This window comes from Cyrtonyx montezumae, unplaced genomic scaffold (genome assembly GCF_038088225.1).
Source record: "Cyrtonyx montezumae isolate F1298 unplaced genomic scaffold, pur_monq_1.0 scaffold_10, whole genome shotgun sequence".
In the NCBI taxonomy this organism is placed as follows: Eukaryota; Metazoa; Chordata; class Aves; order Galliformes; family Odontophoridae; genus Cyrtonyx; species Cyrtonyx montezumae.
Genome location: NW_027071826.1, coordinates 33,188,000 through 33,215,389, shown reverse-complemented (window position 1 = coordinate 33,215,389; position 27,390 = coordinate 33,188,000). Strand labels below are relative to the sequence as shown.

Below are 27,390 nucleotides of genomic sequence, written 5' to 3'. Positions count from 1 at the left end.
TGGTTTTTTAAATAGTGGTGAAAGAGCAGCAAAGCAGAGCTGGACAGGGAAGATAATTCTTCCCCCCAGAGGGCTAGGAAGAAGCATTGCTGTGATTAGGCTGCAACCTCAAAACTCCATTCTGGATTTTCTTTCAGAGTTCCAGTGACCTTATTTAAGACTTGCACTTGAATTTGGAAAGAGCTTGAAACCATCCACAATCAAAGAATATTTTTAAATAGAAATTCCAATTCTTGTAAGCCTTGAATTTATCATTGACTGGAGCTGTTCAGAAAGAGACGTTTCAGAGAGCACTGAATGGAGACACTTTGGTCTACCTTTGATTGCATCAGAGAACAGTAATCCAACACCACATCTAACTCTTCACTATGTGAGCAGCCCGCACAAGTCTCACCTTTACTCTCCTTTCCTCCCAGGACTGTCCTGATTCTTCCTCAAAAGTTTATTGAAACACTGTACAATGGATTAGATTCTGGATCTATTGTGCTTTCAGAAATATCTTAGTAGTAACTGTTTGCTGGAAGTGATGAGGTTTTTAACAGCTGCTGGCAGCTGGCTCACTTGCAGGCTTTTATTAGTGTCAACCAAAGCAGGAGACAAAAGAAGTTTCAATGGTTAGACAGTAGTATCAGACATGAAAGCCAGCAGTATAGCACGTCACTAACACAGGTAAACACGAGAACGTGACACATCCCTAGCAAGATCCCACTAATTAATCATTTCCTGTTGTTAATGTCAGTCACTAGATCAGAACTTAAGAAAATTAATAAAGTATAGGCACTGGTATTTGGAGTACAAACAAGTCAGTACTAGTCAGTGAATTCAGACTTATAGGCAAAAAGCAAATAAAGGAGCACTGAAAGTTAAAAGGCCTGTTCTGTTTTAATTCTTTAAAAAAAGCAGAATCATAAGCATTATTTACATAATATAGCACATGACTGTCAATTATAAAATCGAGGCAACTCATTTTGTTTTGTAAGTGCCCAGTTGCATTTAAGTCAGGATTACCTGCCTCTTTGTGACGCTCTCTGCCCTCTTCCAATGAAATCTTAGTACAGGAGCCTTACGTATATGTATTTTCTCTTAAGAAAATCCAAAAGCATTTTAAAACATATACATAAGAACTGTTTCATAGTTGCGGATCCATACTTTAAACGTTTCTGAACAGTTTTAGCAATACAGAGAACTCTTGATAACCAGTTTAATCTACAAATAGTTTCATAGGAATGGACAGAGGCTAAGAAAAACAAGGAAAACAACAACAAAATATGAAATGAGACAGTCTTTCATATGGTAACTTCATTTCTGCAGGGATTAGTATCAGTAGTATCATTAGTCCCATTAGTATCAGTGGTCAAGACAGATGTGTACCTACATTTCAGTTCATTTTCTGTCAGCAACTATGAACTATTACTAACTATATTATATAGCACTTAAAATGTTCATAAATATTGCAAATGAGTCTTTTATCAAGATTCCAAAGGATGCTCTCAGTGTTTTTACTTTGTTCAGCCTTCATTTGATGTTGTTGTTTCACCCCCCGCCCTTCAACCCCCCCCACTTCAAATACCTGCAAGGGAGACAAAGATTTCTCCTCAGATCCAATAACTCCCATTTCTACAGAATATATATGCTCATTTTTCCTGTTCTATTTCCAAACTATAGCAGTCTGACCTAAAAAAAGTCGAGCAACTGCAAATCCATGAACCTAAATATTTCCTGATTTCTTCACAGTGTTCTATCACCTTCCCCCTAAAATAGCATATCACCACTCAAAAAAACCACATCAATGATTTCAGTATTCACTAGTAAATGTATTTAATCGTATAAGACTTTCAAGAAACATTATTAAAAGGATACAAAAGTGTTTTTAGTAGGATTTTGAGAACATCACAAGCATACTATAAACCTGTAAATCCAAAGCAGAAGTTGAAAAGCAGTAATAGCTCTCAAGTGACACGGCCTTATCTGAATTGCACATTAAAGCAGAGGTGATGCTTTCTAAGAGCTCCTGCATTAAATCTGACTTCCAGAAGAACGCAAAGACAAAAAAAAAAAACTAGCCCATAAAGCTTAAGTGCACAATGACTGATACACACACTGCTTCACAATATTTATTACAATCTATTGCTTCAGACAAACCTGCTGCATGGTTAAGTAAATCCAAGCCACACTGTAAGTACCAATAAAATAAATACGGCACAAACCACATCTCTGTTAAAGGCTATGCAATAGAGATGAACAGAGGCACAACCTTAACCATGAAAGTAAGAGCACAATGAAGTTCCTTTTATGTGAACACCACTCTCCAGGTAGTAGATGAAAATCATACTAACAGTACTAAATCTAAGATAGGTAAAAAATCAGAGCAATATTGTCATATTTGTATACAAAGAATACAGGGCCTGATAAATACCCTTCTTTCATTCTCAATGATCTGTAAACACAACTCTCCCAAACTATCTTCCCTCTGTACCTGAACTGTATATATAAAGACCTATACAGAATGTGCAAATTGAATATGAGTACTTCAGACTCTCTTCTTCAAATAGAAGAAATACAAGGTTAAAAACACTAACACCACAGAATCCCTCCTCCTAGGCTCTACAGAAAGACATTAGTACCAATGCTACCCAAGATACCCAAGAACAAAAGTAGCAAAACATTGGACCAAGAAACTCAAAGGAATGCATAGCATATGAACAATAAATAGAAACACGTGGGAAAGGAAAACAAACAGTTATCAAAGGAAACCATTAACAGTGATAATCTAAGTGAAACAGGACTCCTGACAGCTTATTGTAGATCTCTTCCTAAAAAACACATCCATGTAACAATGGCTTAACTAAACCTACAGAGCTGAGATCCAGTTACACCCTATGCAGAACAGTTTTATTATTCAAGATGTAATATCTGATAGTTACATGTCATTAACAATATTAGATTAGTTAGTAATTACAAATTTCTAAGTATTGCTGAAGTCAATTTGGAGTCAAAGATCAAGTCAAGTTATATTCTACTGCTTCCTTTTCAATACTGTTGCTCAGATTCTTTCTGCACTCACCATACATTTCAATATTTCTAGTATCAATTTGCTATAGATTACAGTTTACGGAAAAATAAGTTAGACAAAAAATTTACAGCCTGCAAGGAGTATGGTACAACCCTGTTTTTGCAGTGAAGACCTGTGACTCAAGTATAACTTCAGAACAGTACCAGCCTGCACTGTCCCAAAGCATTTGAAAAAGATGTTGAAATAGTCTAGATTTTACTTCAGTGCTGGGAAGAGAAACAGTGACCAAAGAGCTTTGCATACACAAAATCTCAAGTGTAGTCAAGAAGTACAATCAACATCCGTAGTTCAATCCCTCAAGAAGTTGCTTTCCAGGGTGTTACTTGCTTTTTGTATGAATGCAGATGTGAACGTCTCAGAACAGTCTCTGAGCTTCCAGTCATGCTGTGACCAAAGTCAGCCAACCGCACACAAATTAATTCAATACAGAGTTCTCAAACCTTTTCTTTAAATTAAAAAAAAAAAACCCAGCTCTTCAGTGATGCTGCTGTCTGCCTGACTATACCCCGTGCAAATTCTATTTATCTGAAAGTCAGGTGATAACACTGAACATCAATAAAGGGATTCCTTTGGCCAACATTTAAATATTCCCATTACTGTGATGAAAATAAAACTATTTTCTACATCTAGAAATAGGCATAGAAGCTGCCTTCTAAAGCCATACATCCAGTGATTTACATGCGAGGGTGACACAGCTGCAAAATCTTGTAATACACTTTCTTTTTTGAAGAACTATTTACATACAAGGCCAAATCACAACACTGTTACCCTAAGGAGGACTTCTGCTGTAAAAATTGACTTGTGAACACCTACAATTGTCTGACAACTCATTCACAAGGTTGGAGTGCATTACAAAGCTTACAGCTGATCAGTTTTTATTCTTCATCTGAGCACTGAGAGGTTCAACATAGTTGTCAGCACTATAATGACAAGGTTAAGTCATTTTCTAGTAAATCGATATGACAGTCTGTCCTTAGATATAAATGACTTCTACCCAGTGAGATCCCAGAAACAAGCCTCAATAATCTTGGAAGCATCAACTTTATAAAGCCATCACTTTTGAACTTCATAGGAGTGTTGGAATTATTAAAAAAAAACAGGTCAGGTGTCCAACATGTTGACTTCTTTGGAGCAGAAATAATGCACAACTATTGCATTAGGGTATCGGGCGAATGCACTGTGAAGAGATAGAACACAAAAAATCAACTTTTTTGAAATACAATGAATACAGTTAATACAATTTTCTCAGTTGACACTTGAATGTTCTTGTTCCAAAAAAAAATAAAATCAGAAAACATTTATACAGAACAGACTCTCTCCTACCAAGATTTCACTCTGAATACTTTATTGATAAAATCAGACAAAATAATTCTATGGATGTTGAAAGAGTATCCTTAAAAACATCTATTTTCATTTCTATAGGCACACTTTTCTTAAAAATCACTAGTATCAACTTGCAACCGATTTTGGTTATAAGTTTTGGTTTAGATTTTAGGAGATAACTTGATGACTTACTGACATGACAGTCCTTCAAATCCTTACTGAAATTTAAAGCATTAGAAAAGCCCTAGGCAACCAAACCAAACAAACTTTAATTCTGATGTTACAAGCTACACACTAATAACAAAGTTGAATAAGCATAGCATTAATTTATTCAGACTCACACTCAATAAAATGTTTTGGAAAAGATACCCATAACTGTGAATGCTAGTCATATTTCAGAACAGTTCACACCAACAAGAAAAACAAACAATGATCATATGCTATTCCACTGGAGTTCCAAAAGGAAAAAAAAGTCCATAGCATTCTCATTCTATACCAGTCTCCATCATTACTTACTAGGAACAGCAGGAGAACATATCTAGTATCTAAGTATCAAGTGAAACAGTTTTATATGTTTCAAGACTGCTGCACTTCAAAATGTAAGACAGCCAGGAAATCACAAAGCCATTAGATATAGAGCTATTCCACATGCATCTTAGTTTGAGATTCTTTACATTGCTCTCCTTAAATTGCAGCAAAGAAGCAGGTAGCAAGCAGAGTTCTAACAAAAATATTTTAAATCCAATATGCAATACAATTCTCTGCCTTCCAGAGTAAGATGTCTTGAGAATTTCTGATGGCATTTTATTCTGTTTTGCTGAAAGCAAGATTAAAACTCTCACAAAACAGTTTGATGCTCTCCTATCCACTCTGTTGAATGATGTAATTTCTAACCTGAACACTCTTCAGATTTCTCCTTCATACTTGTGTTTGCTGTATGTACTATACACATATAACATATGTATACACACATTAAGATGATATTCACATTTGATTCTGTTTCCCAAACTTTAAAGTACATGATCTCTCACCTGTTGCCTATCTTCTTTTTACATACAGTGCACACCTTCTCCTCTGTAATAACACACTTTACTTGCTGATGCAAGATCCGCTCCTCCTGAACCTATGGGACAGCACAGCACAGTGAGTCCAGAGAATCACAAAGGCTAAACTGTGAATTAAAAATTAAAATCTAAATTTAAATTTAATTAGCATCTAAATTAAAATCTCTGCGCTTGTCATTATACCCTGAAAAGGGGACATTCAAACTACCTGATGCATATTTACTAATTTCAGATGAACTACAGCACCATCCAGAGGAAACACATCACATATAAGGAACAGTGGACCAAAATACTGAATATCAGGTTTAAAACACAATTCCAATTGGTCATGGGTGCTTACCCTCAGAAACTCAGCATGGAGAAGATTCTTGAGTACTTGATTGAATCTTCTCTTCTGGGCATTTTCTTCAAGTACTTTCTCTAGGAAGATTCGAATCTCACTAATCTGTGTATTTGCTGGAAGAAGGTTTATTGCCTAAAGCAAAATATATCTGATTAGGAAAATTAAAATGAACAGAGAACAAAATAGAGTAGAAGTTCACTCACATTCACCCAGTTACAACCTGCACACATACACACCTGCTCCAGTAGGTTCTGCCAACAGTACAAACTTAAGGTACGTACAAGTCTTTCTCACCTTGGTGGTATCCAGTTTGCTGTGATGTAGCTCCAACACCTGCAGAGCAGCCTGCAGATTGGCTTGAGGCTCCAGCACTTCCATCTTGATGGGCCCCAAGCAATGAACACTAGGTGGGGAGAGATACATCCGGAGCAGAGACAGATAGACCTGTTACACACAAAAAAAAGCTTTTGAAGTCATTGCACTTGTGAATCCAGCATGAGTACTAGTAAAGTACTATTTTTTTTTTTTTGGAAATTCTAAATTCTAAGACAATTATTTAAGCAGCTTTTTTATTAAAACCACAAGGAAGAAAGTATAAAGTTCAAAGACTTAAGATCTACATTCTGCGTTAAGGTTTTCCTATAAAAGTAGTATCTTTTAATCATGCTTCCTTTATTTATCTTATATAACTCACTTAAGAAAACACTACTTGATTTTTATCTTTTTTTTTCATAAATATAAATACAAATGCAGTACTTCATCTAAATTCCATCAGAAAATTATTTACAGGCACACTCTCAACTCAAATAATGCAGTAGCATCCACAAAAACTAAAAAGCTAAAGCATAAGCTAGTAATTCCTAAATCCCAAGAGGTAATACATAGGTTCCTGTCCACCTCACACAAAATCCGAAGTCTACAGAAAGCAGAAAACTTTAAAGTCCCTAGCATAGGACAAGTAGTCTACATATGTGTCCAACCTGTTAGTTTTATGAGTTTTTGGACCCTTTTTTTCAGTGTTTAAAAGATATATAAAAAAGAATATATATTAAAAGATATACATAAAAAAGAAGTTTTATCACTTACATACATTAACTGTATTATATGCAGCCCAATTTCCCTTTACTCAACATGGTTCAGGCAAGCCAAAAGGTTAAGAACCCAGGGCCTAAAAAGATCCTTACAGAAAAAGGAAGTCTGCAAAGATGAAGCTACTTACATCTTTGTTGCCATCTTTGTTTTGGTCATAATGTTTATGGCAGTAGCTAAAATAGAGAAGAATCAAGTGAAATGCATGGACAGATATGGAATCCAGGAACTCATTAAAGAGAAATTACCATCAAAATCTCAATTGTTAAGGTCATCCACATCAGGTGACCATACACCCAATTCTGACCAATTGGATCAGGACATGCAGCACTGGTTATTTTGCATTACAGTGCTGAGAAAACGGAGGTTTTGTGCAAGCCTCCCACTTCCAATCAACTTACAAAACTTCCACATTGAAACTGAATTTAATACCTTGATTTCATTATATCAAAAAAAAAAAGGGAACGGGTGGAGTACAGATGTTACTGTATTCGAATCACAAAAAAAAGGTGTCTGCTAACACACGCAATGCATACGTAGGCTTAATGTTCTCTGCCAGGCATTTCATGAAACTAACTTCAAAAGAACCTACCCTGAACAGGTCTCGTTCTTCAGACATTCCTATCAGTACTGGTTGATTCTATTTTCTCCTAAGTACTTTAGATTCACTCAGGTAGTTCTCCAGCACAATTAATCCAGAAAAAACAAACAGCACATTTACGAGAGGGTTGTGCTAGCTGAAGGAACTTAACTTGCACCTGAACTAGTGAACCCCTATGATAACAGAAGGCAAGTAAAGTAATATCCACAAGTTCGCAAACTAAAGACCAGTGGAAAGCCACATCTGACAAGAGGGAAGCAAAGAACTCATTTAATGAGAGTAATATTGCTCAGAAGTGCAGTAACAGAAGAATGTAAAAAGCTAACCTGCAAGAGGATTACATCATTATCTGTAATAAACAGGTAACTGGAAGAGCCCAAAACTCAGGAAAACGTGGACAGAAGATCCTGAAACCATATAGCACTCATGCTCCATGTATAGCAACAATTCACTATAAAATTTATCAAAAATAAAGAAATCCTTACTTTTCAGCCATGTTGGTATCCTTCAGAATATGAACATAAATAAACAGAGCTTGCTCATGCTTCCCCATGCGACCCAAGAGCAGAGCGCGTTCTTCTAGAAGACCTAGTGATAGGATGAACAACTGAACAATAGTTACACTTAAAAATAACAATATAAGGGTCCATTACAAACCAGATTAACAGAATAAGAGAAAATCCAGTTTAAACAGACTAAAGTTACACTGTCTACTATACAATAGAGATAGTAATATTTTTGGATTCTTAAGTAACCTTAGGATATAACAAACTTCAGAACTATTGAGGGAGTCAAGCTCATCTAAAGGTTCAGCTAAATATTTCAGCAATAGGAGATGTCACAAGGTCTTAGGCCAGCACTTAAATCCTGTAGGGACTGAGAAAAACACTTCTGCCAGCATATACACAGTGAGTACACACACAGTGACTTTGTAACAGATCTATCTTCTCTGCTTCTAGTTAATATGATTCCTCATAACTGAGAAGCTGTAAAATACAACAAGGGTCTAGTTAGTTAAGGCTAAAGAAATTGAACTCACCATCAAAGGGAAAGTCACTAATTAGTCGACTAGGTTCATAACAGCTAGACTTCTCCAAAAAAAGGAGAAGTTTTTTCCGGTAATCCCCTAAGTCTCCTCCTTCCTCCCCAGCAGGCACTGGACATTTATCTGTATGAAAGAAATATACTGGCTATCATATTATAGCTATTTCACTACACTAGCTCACAGAAGAGGAAGAAAAATAAAATTAGGAGAAACCAGATTTGGATGAAATTGCTACATTCATAAGAATTGGATGCACCTGACAAATTACTTCATGTTCCTAAAACATGTGGACAAGTTTCTGATTAGACAGTACATGGTTAATCATAACCCACCTCAGCCCTTAATCGAATACAGTGAGCAGCAGCTGCCATTTTACTTAACCATGAGCAAAGCTGTCACTTGGCCACTTAAGATTTTCAAGGTAGCAAGAAACTAGCCTACAAACCCACAACTCCTGTTGTTACAGTTCTTTCATCATTTAGGGTATCTTCTTATCAATATGAAGAATGGAGGCTTAGAGCAATACACTGTGAAAGCTCCCCCTCTAATGTCCCAGCCCTCTGGCCTACCAGAAAAGGCTAAACATACCTGCAGGGAAAGAACTGAGATATTCTTTCATTAAGCCCTGCACTTTCTCACAGTACAGCTGGATCAGACAGTTGTGGAAGTCTGCACCAGTTTCTTCCCAGACATGAATGATGTGTTCCTGAAAACACAAGTTCAGATTCAGTTAAAGATACCTACTCTGGAAAGTAATTTGCTAAAAGCAAGCAACAATTCCATGCTCTATGGTTACCTTACCAAGCTTTGCCTCAGGATTTTGTATTTTCATGAACATTCTGCTTGATTCTAGTTATTTTCTTTGCACAAGTTACAGCAAAGCTGGCATTCTCTGATACACTATCATGTTCCAACACCTTGAGAACTAAAGGCTTATGTATAACATGTACTAAACATAATGCACTAATACATATTGAGTTCTTACCAGATAAGGAATAGCCAAACTTTTAAAGTTTTCAATCAAAAAACTGAGCACTTTATCTCGTGGCAATGCTTCCACTTCAGGGAGGTCTTCTGTAAATATCTGTAAAACGCATTTTTAGATACCCTGTGAATAAAGTGCTGCAATGCATTTTTTCTGAGGCAACGAAGTTCAGCATATCATCATGTAAGCTGAAAGAATAAGCACAAGTAGTAGAAAAGAAAATCCAAGCAGCTCATTTAGACATCCAGAAGATATCTGGATGACCAAACTTCCACTTCTGCCCCAGTCAGCACTGATCTTTCAGAGCACCCAATCTCTCTCAAATACAGAAGTCAAAAAGATTAAGAAACTTAATATTTAACTATTCAATCATGCTCTTGAACAATGATGTTACACCAAACTTAAAGAGTTCTTAGCCACTTCTTATAAAAAAAGGTATTCAAAGAATGGAAAAAAAAACAAAAGACAAATCAATAAGCTGTCCTGATCCATCTACTGCCAAGCTTTCAGGTATAATGCTGAATGCAGACAATATCAGTTAGAACTAAACTGGATTTTATGCTACTACATGCATTTTTACAACATACGCTGCACTAAGAATCTCACTGGCAAACTTACCTTCAGTCCATCTTCAGGATAATCTCTTAGCACCCAGACAGAATAGGAAAACACCAAGTGCAAATTCTCTGTGCCTACAACACAAGCGGTAGCAGTGCTCAGCTTATATTCCTGAAGACCGTTCCATTCCACTCACAACACGAGCAGATGCTTTCAGAGCAATCAAAGTTTCAATTACAACAAAATTCTTTTTTGTTTTCTGCTCTTCAATCAAGCAAATCACATTGCAGGCTAAGGACACAACTCATGACTTTGCAAACATGATTTCAAACAGGAGCAAGAATTAACGCTCAACTACTAAGTGGCACAAAACTTCTACAAGTCAGACCAAAGCCACATTCTGTTGTTTTAATTTCTAAGCATTTTCCTTTACTAATAGCTCTAATTTTGTAATTTATTTTTTTTTTACTGGAGTGGAAAAATACTATACTTTTAACTTGTGTAGTTTCTTTTATTTTCCACAGCTTTTCAGTCTAATGTTTTCTATGGCAAAGGGTCAAATACTTTCATAATATAGGTCCATCGAGATAACCATCCTTACAAAAATAATTTTAAAATCAGCAGATTATTTTGTTAGGCTATAATCTGAATGTCACACACCTACAGTTCTCTAATAGATAAGTGACATGGGAAGTAACATTATCACTGGATAACCATGTTCCTAACAAGAACCAGCAAGAATCAATAAAAATATAAAAACATAATCTGAAATTATATACAAAAAAAAATCTAACTTTGCCAGTAGTATGTATGGAAGAGAAATTTATTTTCCACCCCCAAACTACTTTGGATGGTTGAGTCTGATTTACTAGTACTAGTAATAAATGAAGGAGTTGTACATTTAGACAAACAATATTATCACATGGGAGGGGACTATTCCCAACAACAGCAAAACCAAAACTAAGGTCCTAAGTTTACAATGGATGGCCAAACTAAGCAATTTGCTACTACAATGTTATAACCAACACTTAGAACTTTTAGGTCATAACCTACGTTAATCTATACACAGGTTATAACTTAGATTTATCTATACACAAAAAAACCAAAAACTTCATATAAGACTAAATCTTGAGAAAGACACTACAAAACCCAGTAATTAGTAGTTAGACTTTCCACTGGAAAGTCTAACCCAAAAGTCAGGTTTTGCCATCAGTGATGAAAGGAAAGTATCACCAGAATAAAATACAAAATTACACAGCGTATTCTCTTACAATTGAATTTTTATATATTTTTTTTAAAAAGTCAGAAATAAGGAACATTTACCAATAGGATTCTTAAGTTTAAACAGGACACTCCTGAACTATAATGCTTGAAGTCTGCACCACACAAGAAACCAGACTAGATAACTGGAGCATCCTTTAGCTTGATAGTGTCTATGAAGTTTCTGAACAGTAGAATAACTAAAACCTGGGAAGAGCAACACTTTCACAGAAACAGCGTAGACATTTACCCAAATGTTGCAGATATTGCACTGTCCTCTCATGACCCTTCAAAGGCGAGTTGGCTTTCTTTGACTGATCCACCAGTACCTGTAATGCTTTCAAACAAACAAAAAGCTTAATTACTTTATAATCACAATTATATTTCCAATGTAAGCCACACCTTGAAAACAACAACAACAACAAAAAGAAGCTTTGCTATAAACAATGTGCAGGCAATAAAGACAAGATTAAGAAATTATGCTCCTATCCCTTCCCCTCTCCCTATCTCAACCTCACACCTACCTTTCTCATGTAGACCTTTCTTCTCATACAGTATTATCAGCTCACTGTATTTGTGAGCCTTCTTCAGTACATGTTCACTCTCCTCAATGTGGCAGTGATTGTTCTCCAGGCGTAGCAATGGTGCCACAAGTGCTACATTTGTCTGCAAGCAAAAAGGAGCGCTCAAACATGTTTCTAATATGTTCTTCCTAAACTTGCAGTACACAGAGTTGAAACAGAGAAACAGCACAACAGCTTAACATCTTAGATCAAGCCTCATCTTCCTTAAGAAGTTCCATTCCATAAACAATGCATTAGAGCTATCCCTCTTCCAGAATAGAGAACTGCTTTGAAAAGCGTCACTGACAACAAAGATCACACTTCTGCATTTAACAGTAAAAGACAACACAGAAAGCACCGCTCAAAATGTCAAAACGAACAGGCAAGATGATGTTCATTTCACTGAAGCACCTACAAGTGGGTTTCTTTCATAAAACTGCCTCCTGATCAATGAGAAAAGTAGCTGAGGCCAAAGCCTCCCACATCATTTCTAGAACAAAACTGAGGCAGCTGTTAGAGAATGTCTGACATAGCTCCTCATTCCTTCTCAAATTTTTCATACTGATATTGCAACAGAACTTGCAATTTAACAGCCTGACCTCTAAGGTGAAAACTCACATGGAGGTAACACTTTAACAGGGTGGTATCAATGATCTGTAACAGCTTCTTCTTGGACTTGATTGTGGGTGTTCCTTCCATGAGGGGTGAGGTACTGGACTGATGGTCAGAATCATTTAGCTTCTTCACCAGCTGACTCCTTTTCTAAAGGACATCAAATGAAAATTTAACATGGAAATGACAAGAATTTCTCAATCCCATCCCCAGAAAATACAACCCACCAAATTAAAAAAAACCAAACAAAAAACAAGCAAGTAACTTATTTTATCAATTAGCTCCTTAAAAATCCTTACTGTTTCTAACTATTCAATGTATCATCTTTCTAACCACATTAAGGTACATAAATTTGTTTTGCAAATGTGTAGTTGTGCAAGAAGTATGATATATACAGTTAACCTGAGCAAAGACATTTTAAATATCTCCTGATTTCTCAAAAATATTTAAAGAACAACCTAAATTTTGAGCCACAAGGCACAAAAAACATCCTTGATAAGACACAAGTTACCATCTGGTCTAGTAAGAATAGCAGAACAATTCAGAGTCCAGTTGTACAAAAATAAAGAGTTCAAAGTTATTTTATCCACTACCTCCTGTTGAAGTTTCTAATTCATGCTTTAGAACCATTTCCTGGATAGAGTGCCCTCCATAGTAGTCACCAAACAAAAACAAAAAAAACAAGAGCCCAAGGCCTTTTTAGAAAGCTACTGAAAATGAAATAGTAGACTCAAATTCAGATCTGAGTCCAGGAGTCAATTTTATCTAGATCCCAGAGAAGTCATACGACTTCTGTGGAAGACCTCACATCTTCCATTTCTCCTGCTTTCTCGGGAATCCCTGCAATAGTTTTCAACCATCAAGACAGTCCAGTAAATCTAGCCTAACAGAGCTGGAGTAGACATACAGCTTCCTGCAAAAATTTCCCCAAAAAAAAAGATGCTACAGCTTGAATAACGCTGCTCTAAAAACAGGAAAAAAAACAACACAAACAGAAGTACTCACTTGAGTTAGGTAGTCTATCAGAGCTAAATGGGCCTTCTCCAGCTCTGCCCCAGAGAGCCCTGGCAGTGGGTTGGGATACTGTAGCTGTTTCCTGTAGTCTGTTGGCAGTAGGTCAGGATACAGACCCATCACATGAGTGGGATCTAAGCAAAAAATAACTAGTATTAGCAATCATAACATATAATGTTGCCAATCCTTTAAGCATAACGTAGCTTTAATGTAAAGTTAGCTTTAAACATAAAGTTAGATTTTCAACACAACTGCCTCTTATCAGCTTGTGTGGCATTAAGTTACAGGTAACAGAAATGGTTTATCGTGAGGAGAAAAAAAAAGCAGCCAGAACAAACCAAAAGCAGCAAGAAAATTACTATTTTAAAGTCTAGGCAGAACAAGTTTCAACCTGCACTCTTGGCACACATGGAGAAGAACACACTCCAAGAAAAGGCTACAATACAAATATACTCTGCACAAGGGGCAGTTTCATGATTTAAATTCATTAACTTCTGTTAATCTGAGTCAAGCACTTTAACCAGCATAAAAGGCTAAACAGTTGCCTAGACTATTAGCTATTCACAAGGGGACTGGTCAGCACAAGATGATACGGTTTTAAAGGGAAACCAAGACATACAGTGATCTGCAATCTTTATTTCATCTCTCCTAACCAAGGTATCTTAAGGTCAACTTAAGCCATTTACCTGTACCAAGCTTGGCAAAAACTTGCATTGATTCATCAAAGCGCTTTTGACAGAAGAGGTTGAAGGCAAAAAGGTTCTTTATGTGGTGAATTTGTTGTCGCTTCTCACTATCTGAATCATCTTTCATTTCCTACACACAGATAGATAAAAACTTTCAGGCAGCATAAATGAGAAGGAAATGCCTTAGAAAAATAACAGTAGTTATGTAATTTAGAAAGAATACAAAATCCTGAAGCCTGCCATATTAAAAAACAATCTTCTTAAGGGAACACCTCTGATGTCGATTCTTATGTGCTGTGTTAACTGTGTCACTGAAACAAACCCTGGAAGGTTTGAAAGCCACCTCTGGTAAACTGTTGTGACGCCACAAAATCTAAAGCAACTACATCAACATTGAGAATTGGCAGCATAACCCTAAAATTTACATCAAAAAAGGCTATCACTAGAGAGTTTGTGAAAAGTAGGCAGTAAAAGAGGTGAAGGTCTTCAGACTAGCTGCAGTCAAGCAATAGACAAACAACCTTTTGCATACTTTTGTACAAGAAAATTCTACTGCAAACTCAAAGGATTTGGACTACTTACTGCCAACTGCAAAGCCAGCTCAAACTGCTTATCCTGCAGAAGTTGCTGGATCTGTGTGGCTATGGACACCGGGATGAGTCGCCAAACAAAGTGATTACTTGCCACATATATAATATTTGTCCTGCAAAGAAGCCAAAAAGTTTAGTTATCACATTCCAATTCTGAAAAAGAAAAAAAGGGTAATGCTAACCTAGAAACAATCCTGGCTAATTCATGCACTAATGAATCAGATACAAAGGCAAATTAAACAATACTGCAAAGCAGGAAGGAGCAGAAATATCTTCAGTGATCAGGAATCCCCAAAGATACTCTACCCTTAAAATTTAATCCTCAAGATATCACATCCATTTTTCTGTTCATAAACAGCAAAAACTGTTTCAGTGCTACTTCTTAAGCCAGGAGATTATGAAGAGCTCTTCTTTCAGTCTTTCAGCATGCTACCACACAGACATTTCAACAAAAGCAATCGCATTCTACTTAATACCCTCCAGAGGTGATGAAGCGTGGTCTCTGCAGCTCAATACTCTGTACCAGCAGTCGGGGTTCAAATGTGCGGATCTCCACATACCTTGGCAGAACAGCAATGATGTAGGGAGGCTGATGCTCTATTTGAGAAACAGGTGAAAATATAAGTTAATTGTTCTCTCTTGACTTTGTGTCAAGTGAAAACAATTTTCCTTAAAGTATATCCCTTTGTTTTCTTATTAAGAACATAAATCAATGCCCAATGCCTACAGCAATTAGCTAACAGACAACCAGGCTAACAAGGTTTTTTGTTCATCTTTCAATATATTTCAAATCAATATACTTCAAATCAGAATTCCTGCAGCACTAAAGTGCCCAGAAAAACTAACACTGTCTTCCACTTCAAGTCGTCTTACTTTAGAGAAAAAGGCAACGCCTGTTTTCCAAGAAGAAAATAGCCTAGGAGTGAAGATGATAAAGAAACAAAACCAAACACACTGGACTCATCACACTTGGAAAATACAACCAAAAACACTCTAGAAGCCACCTGTCACATTTCAAACCCAGCTAGCTTTTAAACACTAAGAATGTACCAGTTTTATCACTTACAAAGGAGCCAAGAGAAAAACAAAACTACTTCCAATTCTCACCCATGGCTATTGGAATATCTGTCCAATTCAATGCACATTTCTGGGTACAGACGCCTTCCTCATTGAGGACAACAGTTAGATCATCTTGGCCAACTGCAACTTTTCCATCTGCTACAGGTGCAACCAATGGTTCCAGTTGCTTCCCAGTTGGAAATAGTTCTTTGATGGATCCTTTTCCATCCACCTAAAAATAAAATAGAAAACCTAATGTTCAAAACAACATTTCAAAGATGTAGAAAAGTATCTGAAAGCAAAAACATACTAAACACTACTTAGTAGAAGGATTCTCAACTCAGACTAATTACAATTAGGACATGAGCAATTTTAAACTGCAGCAAGAATTTTCAGCATATTTAAATTTATTTTGATTACACATCATTTAGAAATAAAGAATTAATACTCTTATGTCTGAGGTGACATATTCCTGTTACCATGTAACATCATGGGAAGTACAGCAATTACAGTATAACAACAAGGTCTTATGCTGCAGCAAGTGAGGGTTTGCTCAAATGCAACAGCCATGGGCACAGAAACAAATAAAAGAAGCTGCTTACCTTCAGAAGGCCTCACATATGCAGAGATCTCCAGCAAGATACCCTTGCCTCCACTGACAACCCTTAAATGAGGTCTGAGAAGGGGTGGATGCTGGCCCCACACCTTCTGGTCATTCAGGTGCATTGCACGCACCTGAGCTCCACCTGGGTTGGCACTGCCTTCCTACCTCAATAACTGCTTCATTTCCACTACACAATAATAACTGAGCACATATCACCCAGACACATGAAATGCATAGCACAGCAGCAACATAGTAAAATTGCCCAAACGTTTCTTGGTGTAAGTGCAAGATTTCAGTTAGGTTAAAACTTTTAACATAGTTTTATTCTACCATGAGTAAGCACTGTCACAAACTAAACACAAGCACACACACAAACTAAAAGTAAAGCGAACTCCCCAGTTTGTTTTTTTTTCCCTGCCTTAACCACTCACTGCTATGGCCACAGATAATCAAGATATCTGAATTCAAATCCATTCTCAAACAAAATGAACTTCAAAATCAAGATAAAGGCAATATTTCATGAGTTGACCTAACACTTCACTGTTGCCGAAACAGACAAGCTTATTCTCTCAAGTCCAGCTGCATTTTCCTGCTGCTTCCTTTGTGTTACAGCTCAAGAACTCCTATAAATCATCAGCTAATTAGCAGAAAACAATTCCTTAAAAGCATGAATACCTTTTGTGCATACTTAATGAAATCAAGCTGCTCAGCAAATGGTTGGACAAGTACCAGAGCCAACACAAAGATGATAGCAAACCTCAACTCTGATTTCTTGAGCAGATACAAAGACTTGTGCCACTATAACAGTGGGAATCAAAGAGAAGGACACAGGAAGTGACTGCTTCCACCAGCAGTATCAGCCTGAACTGACAGTAAAATTATCATGCAATTTTCCTGTCAACTATAGAACAGAGTTGCCACTCAGTAAATAGATGTATGCTCATTTTCCTGTAATATCAGTAGAAGCCAATTTTAAAGGCAGAAAAGTATAGATGTCAAATTAAGTACAAGCAGAAACTGTAGCAGTAAACAAATAGCAGTAAGTTTAGAGACTCAAAGAAGCATTACCACCATTCAGCAAGAGAACAACAACAACGAACCCAAAACAAACAAAAATATAAGACCACGTTAGGTTGTTCCTTTCCCAAATAAGAATATACTCTTGGTCTTTCTGACATTTTAGAGCAAAGTTCTTTCTTAAAAATACTACAGAAAATGCATGCTGAGCTTACAAACTCTGCTGCCTAACTAAAACATAAGCTTTTCTGTTATCTTTTTCCTACAAGACCTTCACACACTAGTTCCAATAGTGATAAAGAATAGATCTCTTCCTGGCAAAACATTTTAGACTGCCCTTTCCAAAACCACACAAGAACATCACATACTGTTTTTCATAGCTTCTCAGCTCAGTTTGTTAACACATGCTACAGTCCCTACTGCTATCCGTATTTCCTTAAATGCTGAATTTCAAAATCTGTTCTTACCCGTATCAGGTAATAGTCTCTCTTGAAACCTACGCAGATGGAGTTTTCACACCAGGCCATCGATTTGGGTACATCAGGTACACTGAAGTCACCCTGATGAAAACAAGCCAAAAATGACTGTTACAAGAGAAAATCAAAATAGGAGTGTAACAGGTAGCACTTCTGTTACTGAGCTCCCTAGCACACATAGCTGACATCTGCTGGTCAAGTAACAGCAATGTTCAACTAAAAGGCCAGATTCACACACAGAAATAGGCATATCACTCAGTTGCACAACTTCACAGAAGAGCAGCATAATTAAATAAATTTCTACTTATTTCCAATGCTTATTTTTATCATTGTTGTATTCTCAATGCAGTTCCTGACAACAAGCCCAGAGAACTATCTTCTGACTAAAGGACAGACTTGGAAAACTTCAGATTTAGGGTGGGTTTTTCAGGACCCACTTCCACAGTGTTACTCTTAGGTATACATTTATAAAGGCTGCACACTAACACATTTCACTTACTTACAAACATACTACAGTAGGAATATTAAAATATAGAATACAGGCTTCTACTTAATTCGTGGAACTGTATTAATGCCACCAATTGTGGTTTAAATCCTGTATTTGCACATTTACGTGCTGCTGCTTTGTTAAAATCACTGCAAAACCAACAGGAGTCAATACTCTAAAAGTCAGTATTGCCTCTGCTAGGGATTTCATGTAAAAACAGTAAATGAAGTTCCTATGGAGGCATGCCAGACTACTGAAACACCCAACTCACTTGTAGTTCATGGAACTCTCTGTCCTTCCAAAAATAAAGCTGTAGCTTCTTCCGCACTGCCACACACATTCTCAGTACCTCTTCTCCATTATCTGAATGCTGTAAAAAGATAGTATTGATGAGTTTAGCCTAACATGCAAAGAAGATAATACAAGGTCAAAAAGATCCTGAAGCAAAGCTGTCAGCTGAAGAGTAGCTTTGTTCATTCATGCCAGAATGGGAGTCTCTACACACAAAGCACAGAGTAGGTATGTGGGCTAGCTGAAAATGAACTTCAGTTAGGTGGCAGGAATTGTGACACCACAGAAATATGAAAAATAGAGCACTGAAGATGTTTGTGCGTGTGTTTACACGCACAAACAGAAGATAAGCAGAGAGCTGTCAGCCTGACCCTGAAGACTATGATAAACAGCTTGAGCTCTATGCACTACAGGAAAGGAAAGAAAATGGAACAATGCAAAGAATGTGTTATGTTGATAGATAAAAACGTTAATGACTATTTTTCATATTCTATGCTGATGGAAAAGTCTTCAGACAAGAAATACTAGCAAAGCTAAGTGCCTGTACACAAAAACATTAAGGCACTTTGAAGTGACCAGATGCACTTTAAAAGACGCCAGTAGTTTTAACACTTGAGAAACCCTCAATACTTATTAGAAAGTACTTAATACTAAGCTTCCCATGGGAAGAAAAGAAAGAAGTACAAATGATGAGCATGAAGCCATCTTTTCTGGTTACAGATAAGATTTCTGTACAATATGAGTAGGTTGAAAAACTCAGATACAAAGAAGTCAATAAACCACAATATATTAGAGGATTGCTATGCCTTATGGAGCCATTTTACAGCCTGGGTTTACCATAAAGATCATGGGACTCCTTGAACCAATGCAGTTTAACAGAAACAAAAATAAAATCAAACTAGCATTGGTAATGCTTGGTGAAGTGATGCAAAAAGAAAAGCCACCCTCACAGCTACCACAGGAGTTCCTTGAAGTTAAAGGCTACAATTACAACAGACACAAGGAGATATATAACAAAGAAACACAAAATTAATGAACCAAATTTACACAGAAACATCGTCTTTTGTTTGTTTGCTTTACTTTATTTTTTAAAAAGGAAGGGGTAAGGACACCTGTGCCATTGTGCTCCTCATCTTACCTGAAGGTCACAAGTGAAGAGAGATGCACCTTTTGCCTTGGAAACTGTAGTGATTTGTTGAAACGTCAACAGGTCATGGACATAAATGTTATTTTCTGTTTTAAACAAAATTCCAATTATTTTTCGATATTTAACACACTGAGCTCACATTTAATTAAAAAAAATATTGCAGTTTATAGTTTACATAAAAAGAACTTGTTAAAGAAAATAAGACTGCAAGAAAAAAAAGAATATTTTTCCAAAAACTGAAAAATTAAGTGCTGAGGCACAGTAATGCAAGACAATGCATGCAAAAGATAAGACTAACACCAGCTCTGGTAAAAATCACATGAACGAACTGAGACTATGTGCTAATCACGCAGAGGAAGTGGGAGTGAAACAGACAGCAAACAGGCTAGACCAGGGCAAGCTCATGCTGGAAGACTGTACAAACAAAGACCATTTTGAACTGGCTCCTGAAATTAGTGGGAAGTGAACAGTTTTAAACAGAGGGTGCTGTGGTCAAGTTTTTGTACGCACGAGGACGCAGGCAGCTGAAATCTACACATGCTGAAGTCGGGAGAGCCGGGACTTGGAAATCATAGAAAAGGGAGTAGCAATATAAGTAAAAACAGACACAGGAAGATCATAAGGTTAAATGAAAGCCTGAAACAAGGCAGTTCAGATCTTCCACAAGAGGGTAAAAGATTGTCATCTGCATATACACTGCATTTGATGCCACACAGCAATCGTGAGCTTCATGCATCAAACCAGTTTGTACAACAGAAATTTTAGACTACAGCAGTCTGCATGCATACATATTATCTGTAAGTATTCATATAAATGCATATATGCTTCTACATGTAAAAATTGTATATATATATATACACACATATAAACTGTAGCATATATGCATGTTTTATCCATCTTCAGTCATGAAACCATGTTAACGTTTTTGTTCTCCAAGTTAGCTTACAACAAGCAATGACCCTCTTTCTAAGCTGCACGATGCTTCCTTTGCCAGGTGAAAAAGCCTAAATCCTAGAAGTCAACTTTTCAACAACTCAAGCACAATGCATGTGTGGAAGGCATACCACATGCAGCCAAGTAACTTCACCAAGAAGAGTTCAGTAAATACTAAAATAGTTTATTTACTTACCTAACAGACTGACCAAAATTTTAAACTGAGAAACAACATGAATCTGAAAGAAAGAACTCCATTAGCAATGTCATTCATAGACAAAACCTCTGAACAAAGTTTAGTTACAGACAGTCTAAAAAAAAGCATTAAGCATAATCTCAAAATAATGAAAACAAGGCAGCTATCTCCTGACAAATATTGAAGACACTTTCACTTAAACCCTATGTGCTTTTCACACAGTACACAGAGCTGATTAAAAAAAAAGTTGTAGTAATTAGTGTGCTCCTAGTACAGGTGTACCTCTAAATAACATTCACAGGTGAAACTGAAAGAGGCTGCTTAATCTTTTTTTTTTTTTTTAGATAAATGCTTTCCTGAACATCAACATAATCAATGAACCAAAGTCCTTCACCCCCATGTACATCACATAGTTGTAAGACTGGCAGCAAAGAACAAGTTATTCTAATTTTAAATTCTAAGCAGTATGAATTATACTCATATTTCTACATTTTAGACGGAAGCAAATTATACCATGTTGGTCAGTGTATTACTATTGCTTTTATAAATATTGTCAGTGTAGTTGAGCACTTACTGCAAATAACAGCATTTCAATAAATGTCAGAAATAAGCTTGTACACCCCAATGCTTAGCTTTCTGCTTTACATCAAACTTGTTGCTGTTATGGGAAGGTAGTGAGCAAGAACACCTGGCTGTGCTGCCCTGAGAAGAATCTATAGACTTAGGGAAATTTCTAAGCTTAACAGAGATTTGAGAAGTACATGTAAAATTTGTTTCTTGTCTGAAAACAAGGGATATGTTTCCCCATGACAAGAAAATGTTATTTCCTACCTGCTGAATCTTTTTTGAGAAGTTCTTGTTGGATTTCTCTAGTGTCACTTCAAATCTATTGCAACCTGCCAGAAAAGATTTGAGAGAGTATATAAACTGAAGTTGCATTTAAATTTATGGCTGAATAAATCTTAAAGTAAATAGACCACAAAGAACTACAATTGCAAAATCAGGTGCTTAACAGTAAATGAAAAGAAGGTCTTGTACATCATCCGGTGAAAATTCAAATAACAACATTCATACTCGTCTGAGAAATTTATCAATAATTATATTTTTACCTTGCTGAGATTATAGATAACAAGATTTAAGTGTTTTGAAACCCAAAGATACAAAGATATCCATAAAGAATTTATCCACACCAATCAAGTATCAAAAACTTAAACTGCTAAGGAACACATCACTGCAAAGCAGACAAGGAATAAACACTACACCACAAGGGTTTAAAAGGAGTTTTAGGGATAAAGACTTACAGACACTTTCTGATGACATAACCTCTCCTGGCACTGATGCAAAAAAGGGGGAGAAATTTACCATGTGAGATAAGACACTAGCAACTCAAGACTAGCATGTTCCAATTGGAACAGATGTCCTACAAGTTTCAGGAAAAGCAAGATGAATTCAGACTCAAGTAGATGCAAACAAGTATCTTTTCAAGAGCTGACGAACCTGGATAGTGATGTTTTTTGTTTTTTGTTTTTTTCCCTTTGCTGTCTCATGTTATATTGCATTATTGCATTCAGTAACTTGCATTGTCAACTACTATGTAGAAACCTAAAATACAAATCCATACAGTGAGAATCAATTAAGTTTCAAATAGAATAGCGTTTCTGTGGCATCTTCAGAATAGCCTATGAGCAGTATAACTAAGAAATAAAGGGAAAAGCAGAAACACAACAGAAACAGTGAAGCTCTCTCTCTCCCAACCCCTGATGCTGATGAATCTACTGAATAAACTTGCTCTTTCATTCACCTACTAATCCAGCTTTTCATTAACAGGTGACAAGCAAGCCCCTGGCAACCAGCACATTGCAGTGCTCTTGTGCATGTTTATGTACAGTGAGTACTGCATTCAGACAGATTGTACGTTCCGCAAAATTAAGATCCAACGACCTCATATAAAGAACACTCTAGCACAGACAACAGGCTGATACTACTAGCTATCCTTCTTAAATACCTGATAAATGGTGTGTACAGTTCTATCAAAGATCTCACACAAACATTCTTTAAACTCTAAGCTGGAAAAATCATCAACTGAACGTGTGTTAACATCGCAAAAACATCTGACATGAAAGAAATAAAAGTAACATAATCAATTATTGAGTCATTCTTACGATCAACTTACCTATGTCCTTCTTGATCCTATAAAGAAGAAGATGCCCTTGTTTAGTACCAACAAGGAGCCATTCCTCTAAAAGAAGTAGGGAGAAAATAATCAGTACAGGCAAAGACCACCCTGCCTAGCTAAGCTGCATTTATCAGAACACCTGGAAGCCTGGTTCAAAAGCCAAAGAGGACTTTATGTGGCAACCACAGACATGCCTCCCTGCAGTGCTCCTGGGCAAGTGCTAGACTGCAACATTTGTTACCAGATGATGATGACCAAAAACCAAACACTAAAACAAAAGCTACAGCCAAGACATCACATCCTGCTTATTCATATGACGGTAAATAAACGAGCAGTTTCATCTTTGTAAAAACAAGAGATCCAGTAAGCTATTCTTCATACATCACTATCTCCCAGGGAGGAACACTGCTACATAAAAGGGAAAAAAATGAAAAGGAGAAGTTCTGTGTCTTAAAATAAAGTCATGATTTTTATCAGAGCTTTCCAAAATTGTCAGCTATGCCTGAACCAATGTGGCATCCCTGCTTAAATGGCATTTGAATTGCTTGGCCTAAAAGCACTAACTTAAGGTTTGTACAAAAGAGAAGCTTTTCATATATGAACTCTGCTGCAAAGGTTCCAAAGTACAGAATTTACAGTACTCAAAAGGTGTAATATCATCACCAGGTCACAAAATCTGCCTGAAAAACTTCCTTTTTGCTGAAGACCATATAGAAAAAATGTTCACATGTTCCTTTCTACTCCCAGTACTTCCTCATTACTGAGGATACTTGTATTTATATAGATTCTTGTTCTTCTGCAAGCCCTTCCTTCCATTACTTGAGTTTACCCACCCAAGCCATCTGAGGCCTGTGGGTTTGGGCTCCCTTATACTCTGGCAAAGAAAACACTTTAATAGTGATAAAGATTAAAACCTCAACAGAGAAATAAACAATCTTCACATCTCTACTATATAGCCGTATCATGAATAAGCCACTTGCCTAAACACGGTACTATTATTAACGTTATGATTTCGCTCTCAAAACAGTTTTAAAGGGACACAGTACCATAGCATCTGAATGGGTTTTAATACGTTTCGTCCCACAGCAGCACTGTGTAGGAAAGGCCCAAGCAGCCACAGCAGCCTTCCCAACGCACCCTGAGCAGGGGCCGCAATCCTCTGACCAAACCTCACCGTGCACACCCAAAAACAGCACCTATAAGCTTATATAACACTAACACACGCAAGCAGGCTCTAACGTTAAGACTGGAACGCCCCGCTGGCGTTAAGGATAGGAACCAGCCAGCACTCAGGGAACTGCTCTCAGCGCTGAAGCAGCCCGCACCCAGCGGCCCCGAGGGCGGCTGCCGAGGACGAAAGGGGAAGGGGAGCTGCCCGGCAAGGCGGGGGAGGCACGGCCGCAGCCCCAGGGGCTCACCCCAGGCCGCCAGGCAGTCGATCTGCAGCGGCAGCTTCTCCAGGATCGGCACATGCTCGAAGGCGTCGTGCATGATGGCGGCGGCGGCTCCGCCGGCCGGGAGCTGGGCGGGCAGGTATAGCGGGAGCTTCCCCGGCGCCGCGCAAACAGCATCCAACACCACCGACTCCTGCCCTTCCCGGCAGCCCCCGGCGCCACTTCCGTGCCGAGGCCCTGCCTGCATGTGCACGCCCCGGCCAGGGCGGGCCCAATCGCAGAGACAGGGTGGGCCCGGGGGCGGGCAGTGCGCCGGGACGGCGGGCTGCCCCTTCCCCTCGGGCTGAGCGGCTGGGTACGGCCGGGAAAGGGGTAGAGCCGAAGATAGAGATTGTAGGTCCTCAGTAAAACACCAGTAGCGGAGGATTCTGGTTGCCATTCTCTAAGGCGAAACGAGCGCCCAGGAAAGACAAGAATTGAGGAACCCGAGGAAACCAGATAAGAACGGGAAAGCATCTTCTCCGAGTAGCTATTTTGCTGTTTTCAGAGAGCCTGAATTTTATTTTTTCTCCAGTACGATGACATCTGCAAAATGATGCTTTCTTCGTGTTACAAGACTGATACGTTCCTTCAGGATGAAGTAGGGCAACGAAGTTCAGCCTTCACGAGGAAATCTGCACTTATTTTCTCATACCTTCATGAAGAGGATGCAGCTGCAGTTATGCTGGTGTAGTGCATAGGAAGAACGAGAGAGCTCTCTTACAGTGAGGCGTTCTTACATCCATCCAGCTGCTTTCACATCGAGGGACAAAACCTCAAGTGTGAAACCACACTAAGTTGCATCCTCTGTGCAGATAACAACTGCGAAGGGAAAAATAGCTTGGGTATGTCAGGTACCCCTGGCCTAAGATTCTTACATCTGCAGGAGCAGTTTAGTGAATCATAGCACTGTTTAGTGAAAGAAAATCTAAGTTTCAGTAATAATATGTAATAACAACTTCACATGCAAGTGGCTGCAATCTCTCTCTACCAGAGTGCAAAGTACGTGCAAGGCATTGGCCTCTTCAGACTTTAAAGAGCAGTGTGTGGGTTTTTTTTAGTATACAACACACAATGCCAGCCATTCAGAGTAAATAGAATGATTTTTTTTTTTAAAGCCCACAAACACACCCCTGTGCCTGTAGTCTAATGCAAACATACCCTGTCTTATCCTGGATCTTATGATCTTCATTCACATTGTGCCCATTAAGCTGTTAAATTTCTTTGCCATATCATGTGATCTCTTAATCTCTCCTTCAGAGTTTCTGGTAAGATCATCTTACCACCCTAAGAAAAAGCTGGTCACTGTTATCATCTTCCTCACTACTACTACTGTTTTCAGTCTTCTGTGTGGCATGAAAATACTACAAGTTGTACCAGTGGTATCATAGCCAGTCTTCAAAAATAAAAATCCACAAAGCACTAAGGCAAAAATCTCATTAAAAATAACAGTTAATGTTACTGTACCTGCTTTAAAAGAGCATGTCTAAATTTTACTGAAGTCCTTCTTATCTGCATAATTAAAACTAACAATCCTCCTAATACCTCCTAAGGATGTATAAATTCTGCCAAACAGGTGAAAAACTTAGGAGAGCTACCTAACAAAGCAAGGAGCTATAACCAGGATGTTTATTGCAGTAAGCTGCCTGTGGAATTCAGAGCAACTCCCAGTAGTGTGGAAGATACCATAAAGGACAGAAAGAGAGAAGGCAGAGAGGACAGGTCAAACCTAATGTAATGGTAGGCTGAAAGTATCAGAAAACTGCTCTATTAATCTAGGACATGTATCAGGGAAAACTTTTGCTCAGAAATGTGCATGTTGCCCTAATTACTCAAAGCATTGTGAAGCTGTTAATACTACTCGTTATCTCACATAGGAAAGAAAAGTGGAAGGAAACCATGAAAGCCTTTCTAATCTTTGCCTAGCTTTTATTAAATTGTATATACAAACTTCTTTTGTGCTTCCAATAGAGAACAATTTGTCTCAAAAAAAAAAAAACCTACAACAATAGGACTTGGGGAAAAAAATAAAAACATTGCAAAATTCCATATAGCTTTATTTCACAAAATTTCTTCTCCCCAAAAGGGCATGGAGGTCACGTTTGCTTCTTTTTTTAATCAAGTAAGCACAGCAAATTAGACTTTGAAGTGTTTTCTAATTAAAGATTCTATGGTATCTATCTGTGGCCTACAAGGGCTGGAAGAAGTATGCCACAGCAAATCTTGTGGAAGCAGAGTCAAGTGTAATAGCCCCACCTTTTTTTTCTGCCTATCTGCTCAGTGTTTGCTGCCTCCACAGCACAGCTGACAGAAGACACTATGCACTTGCACCTCAGCTACTCTACTGCAAAGTGCCATGAGCCAGGTAAGTTGCTAATGATGATCAACAGGAGCTAAGCTACCAGACTTCACAGCTGAATGAAGTACAGGCACATGTTCACTTCTGCTGACACAGCTATGAGTTAAGAACAAGAAAAGCTAACTCCGTAAGCCAGTACTCACAGAGGTTTGTCTAGCAGCTCCCTAGAAGTCTAGCTGTGCTGACACTTACATGATAATCATCAGATGTAAACAGTGTGAACCTAAATTAGAGCTTTTCTCACAGTCTGCATTGGGCTTCCACATGCAAGGGTCTGCATGCAAAGCCTCCACAACCAAGAACAGACTAAAAACGGAAAACAGTCCAAAAGCTCTTTTTTGTTTGAAAAGGAGCAAAACAAAAACAAACAAACAAACAAAAAACCACCAAACCAATCAGTCATATA

General features: G+C 37.8%; 1 protein-coding gene across 2 annotated transcripts; it reads right to left on the bottom strand.

Moving 5' to 3' along the window:
• Positions 1-3,549: 3,549 nt before the first annotated feature.
• Positions 3,550-24,773, bottom strand: VPS39 (VPS39 subunit of HOPS complex). 2 transcript variants are annotated; one of them, XM_065754771.1, is made up of 26 exons: positions 24,611-24,773; positions 23,190-23,255; positions 22,318-22,350; positions 21,848-21,912; positions 21,017-21,059; positions 19,879-19,973; positions 18,721-18,819; positions 17,954-18,046; positions 15,914-16,097; positions 15,283-15,403; positions 14,799-14,919; positions 14,217-14,346; positions 13,522-13,664; positions 12,523-12,666; positions 11,866-12,007; positions 11,592-11,678; positions 10,142-10,215; positions 9,524-9,622; positions 9,127-9,244; positions 8,533-8,661; positions 7,979-8,081; positions 7,023-7,068; positions 6,098-6,247; positions 5,801-5,935; positions 5,428-5,519; positions 3,550-4,250 (listed from the first exon to the last, which is right to left on the bottom strand). In XM_065754771.1, exons 1-26 carry the CDS (start codon positions 24,681-24,683, stop codon positions 4,175-4,177), a joined length of 2,661 nt encoding a protein of 886 aa, XP_065610843.1. In that variant the 5' UTR covers positions 24,684-24,773; the 3' UTR covers positions 3,550-4,174. The 2 variants fall into 2 exon arrangements, with proteins under 2 accessions (XP_065610843.1, XP_065610844.1); XM_065754772.1 differs by lacking the exon at positions 22,318-22,350.
• Positions 24,774-27,390: the final 2,617 nt, after the last annotated feature.

Coding starts and splice junctions, on each gene's coding strand:
- VPS39 (XM_065754771.1), bottom strand. CDS start 24,683: ATGCACGACGCCTTCGAGCATGTGCCGATCCTGGAGAAGCTGCCGCTG. Junction 12,008..12,522: donor TGTTAAAGTGTTACCTCCAT/GTGAGTTTTCAC, acceptor TTTTGCTTGCAG/ACAAATGTAGCACTTGTGGC. Junction 5,936..6,097: donor GCAAACTGGATACCACCAAG/GTGAGAAAGACT, acceptor ATTTTGCTTTAG/GCAATAAACCTTCTTCCAGC.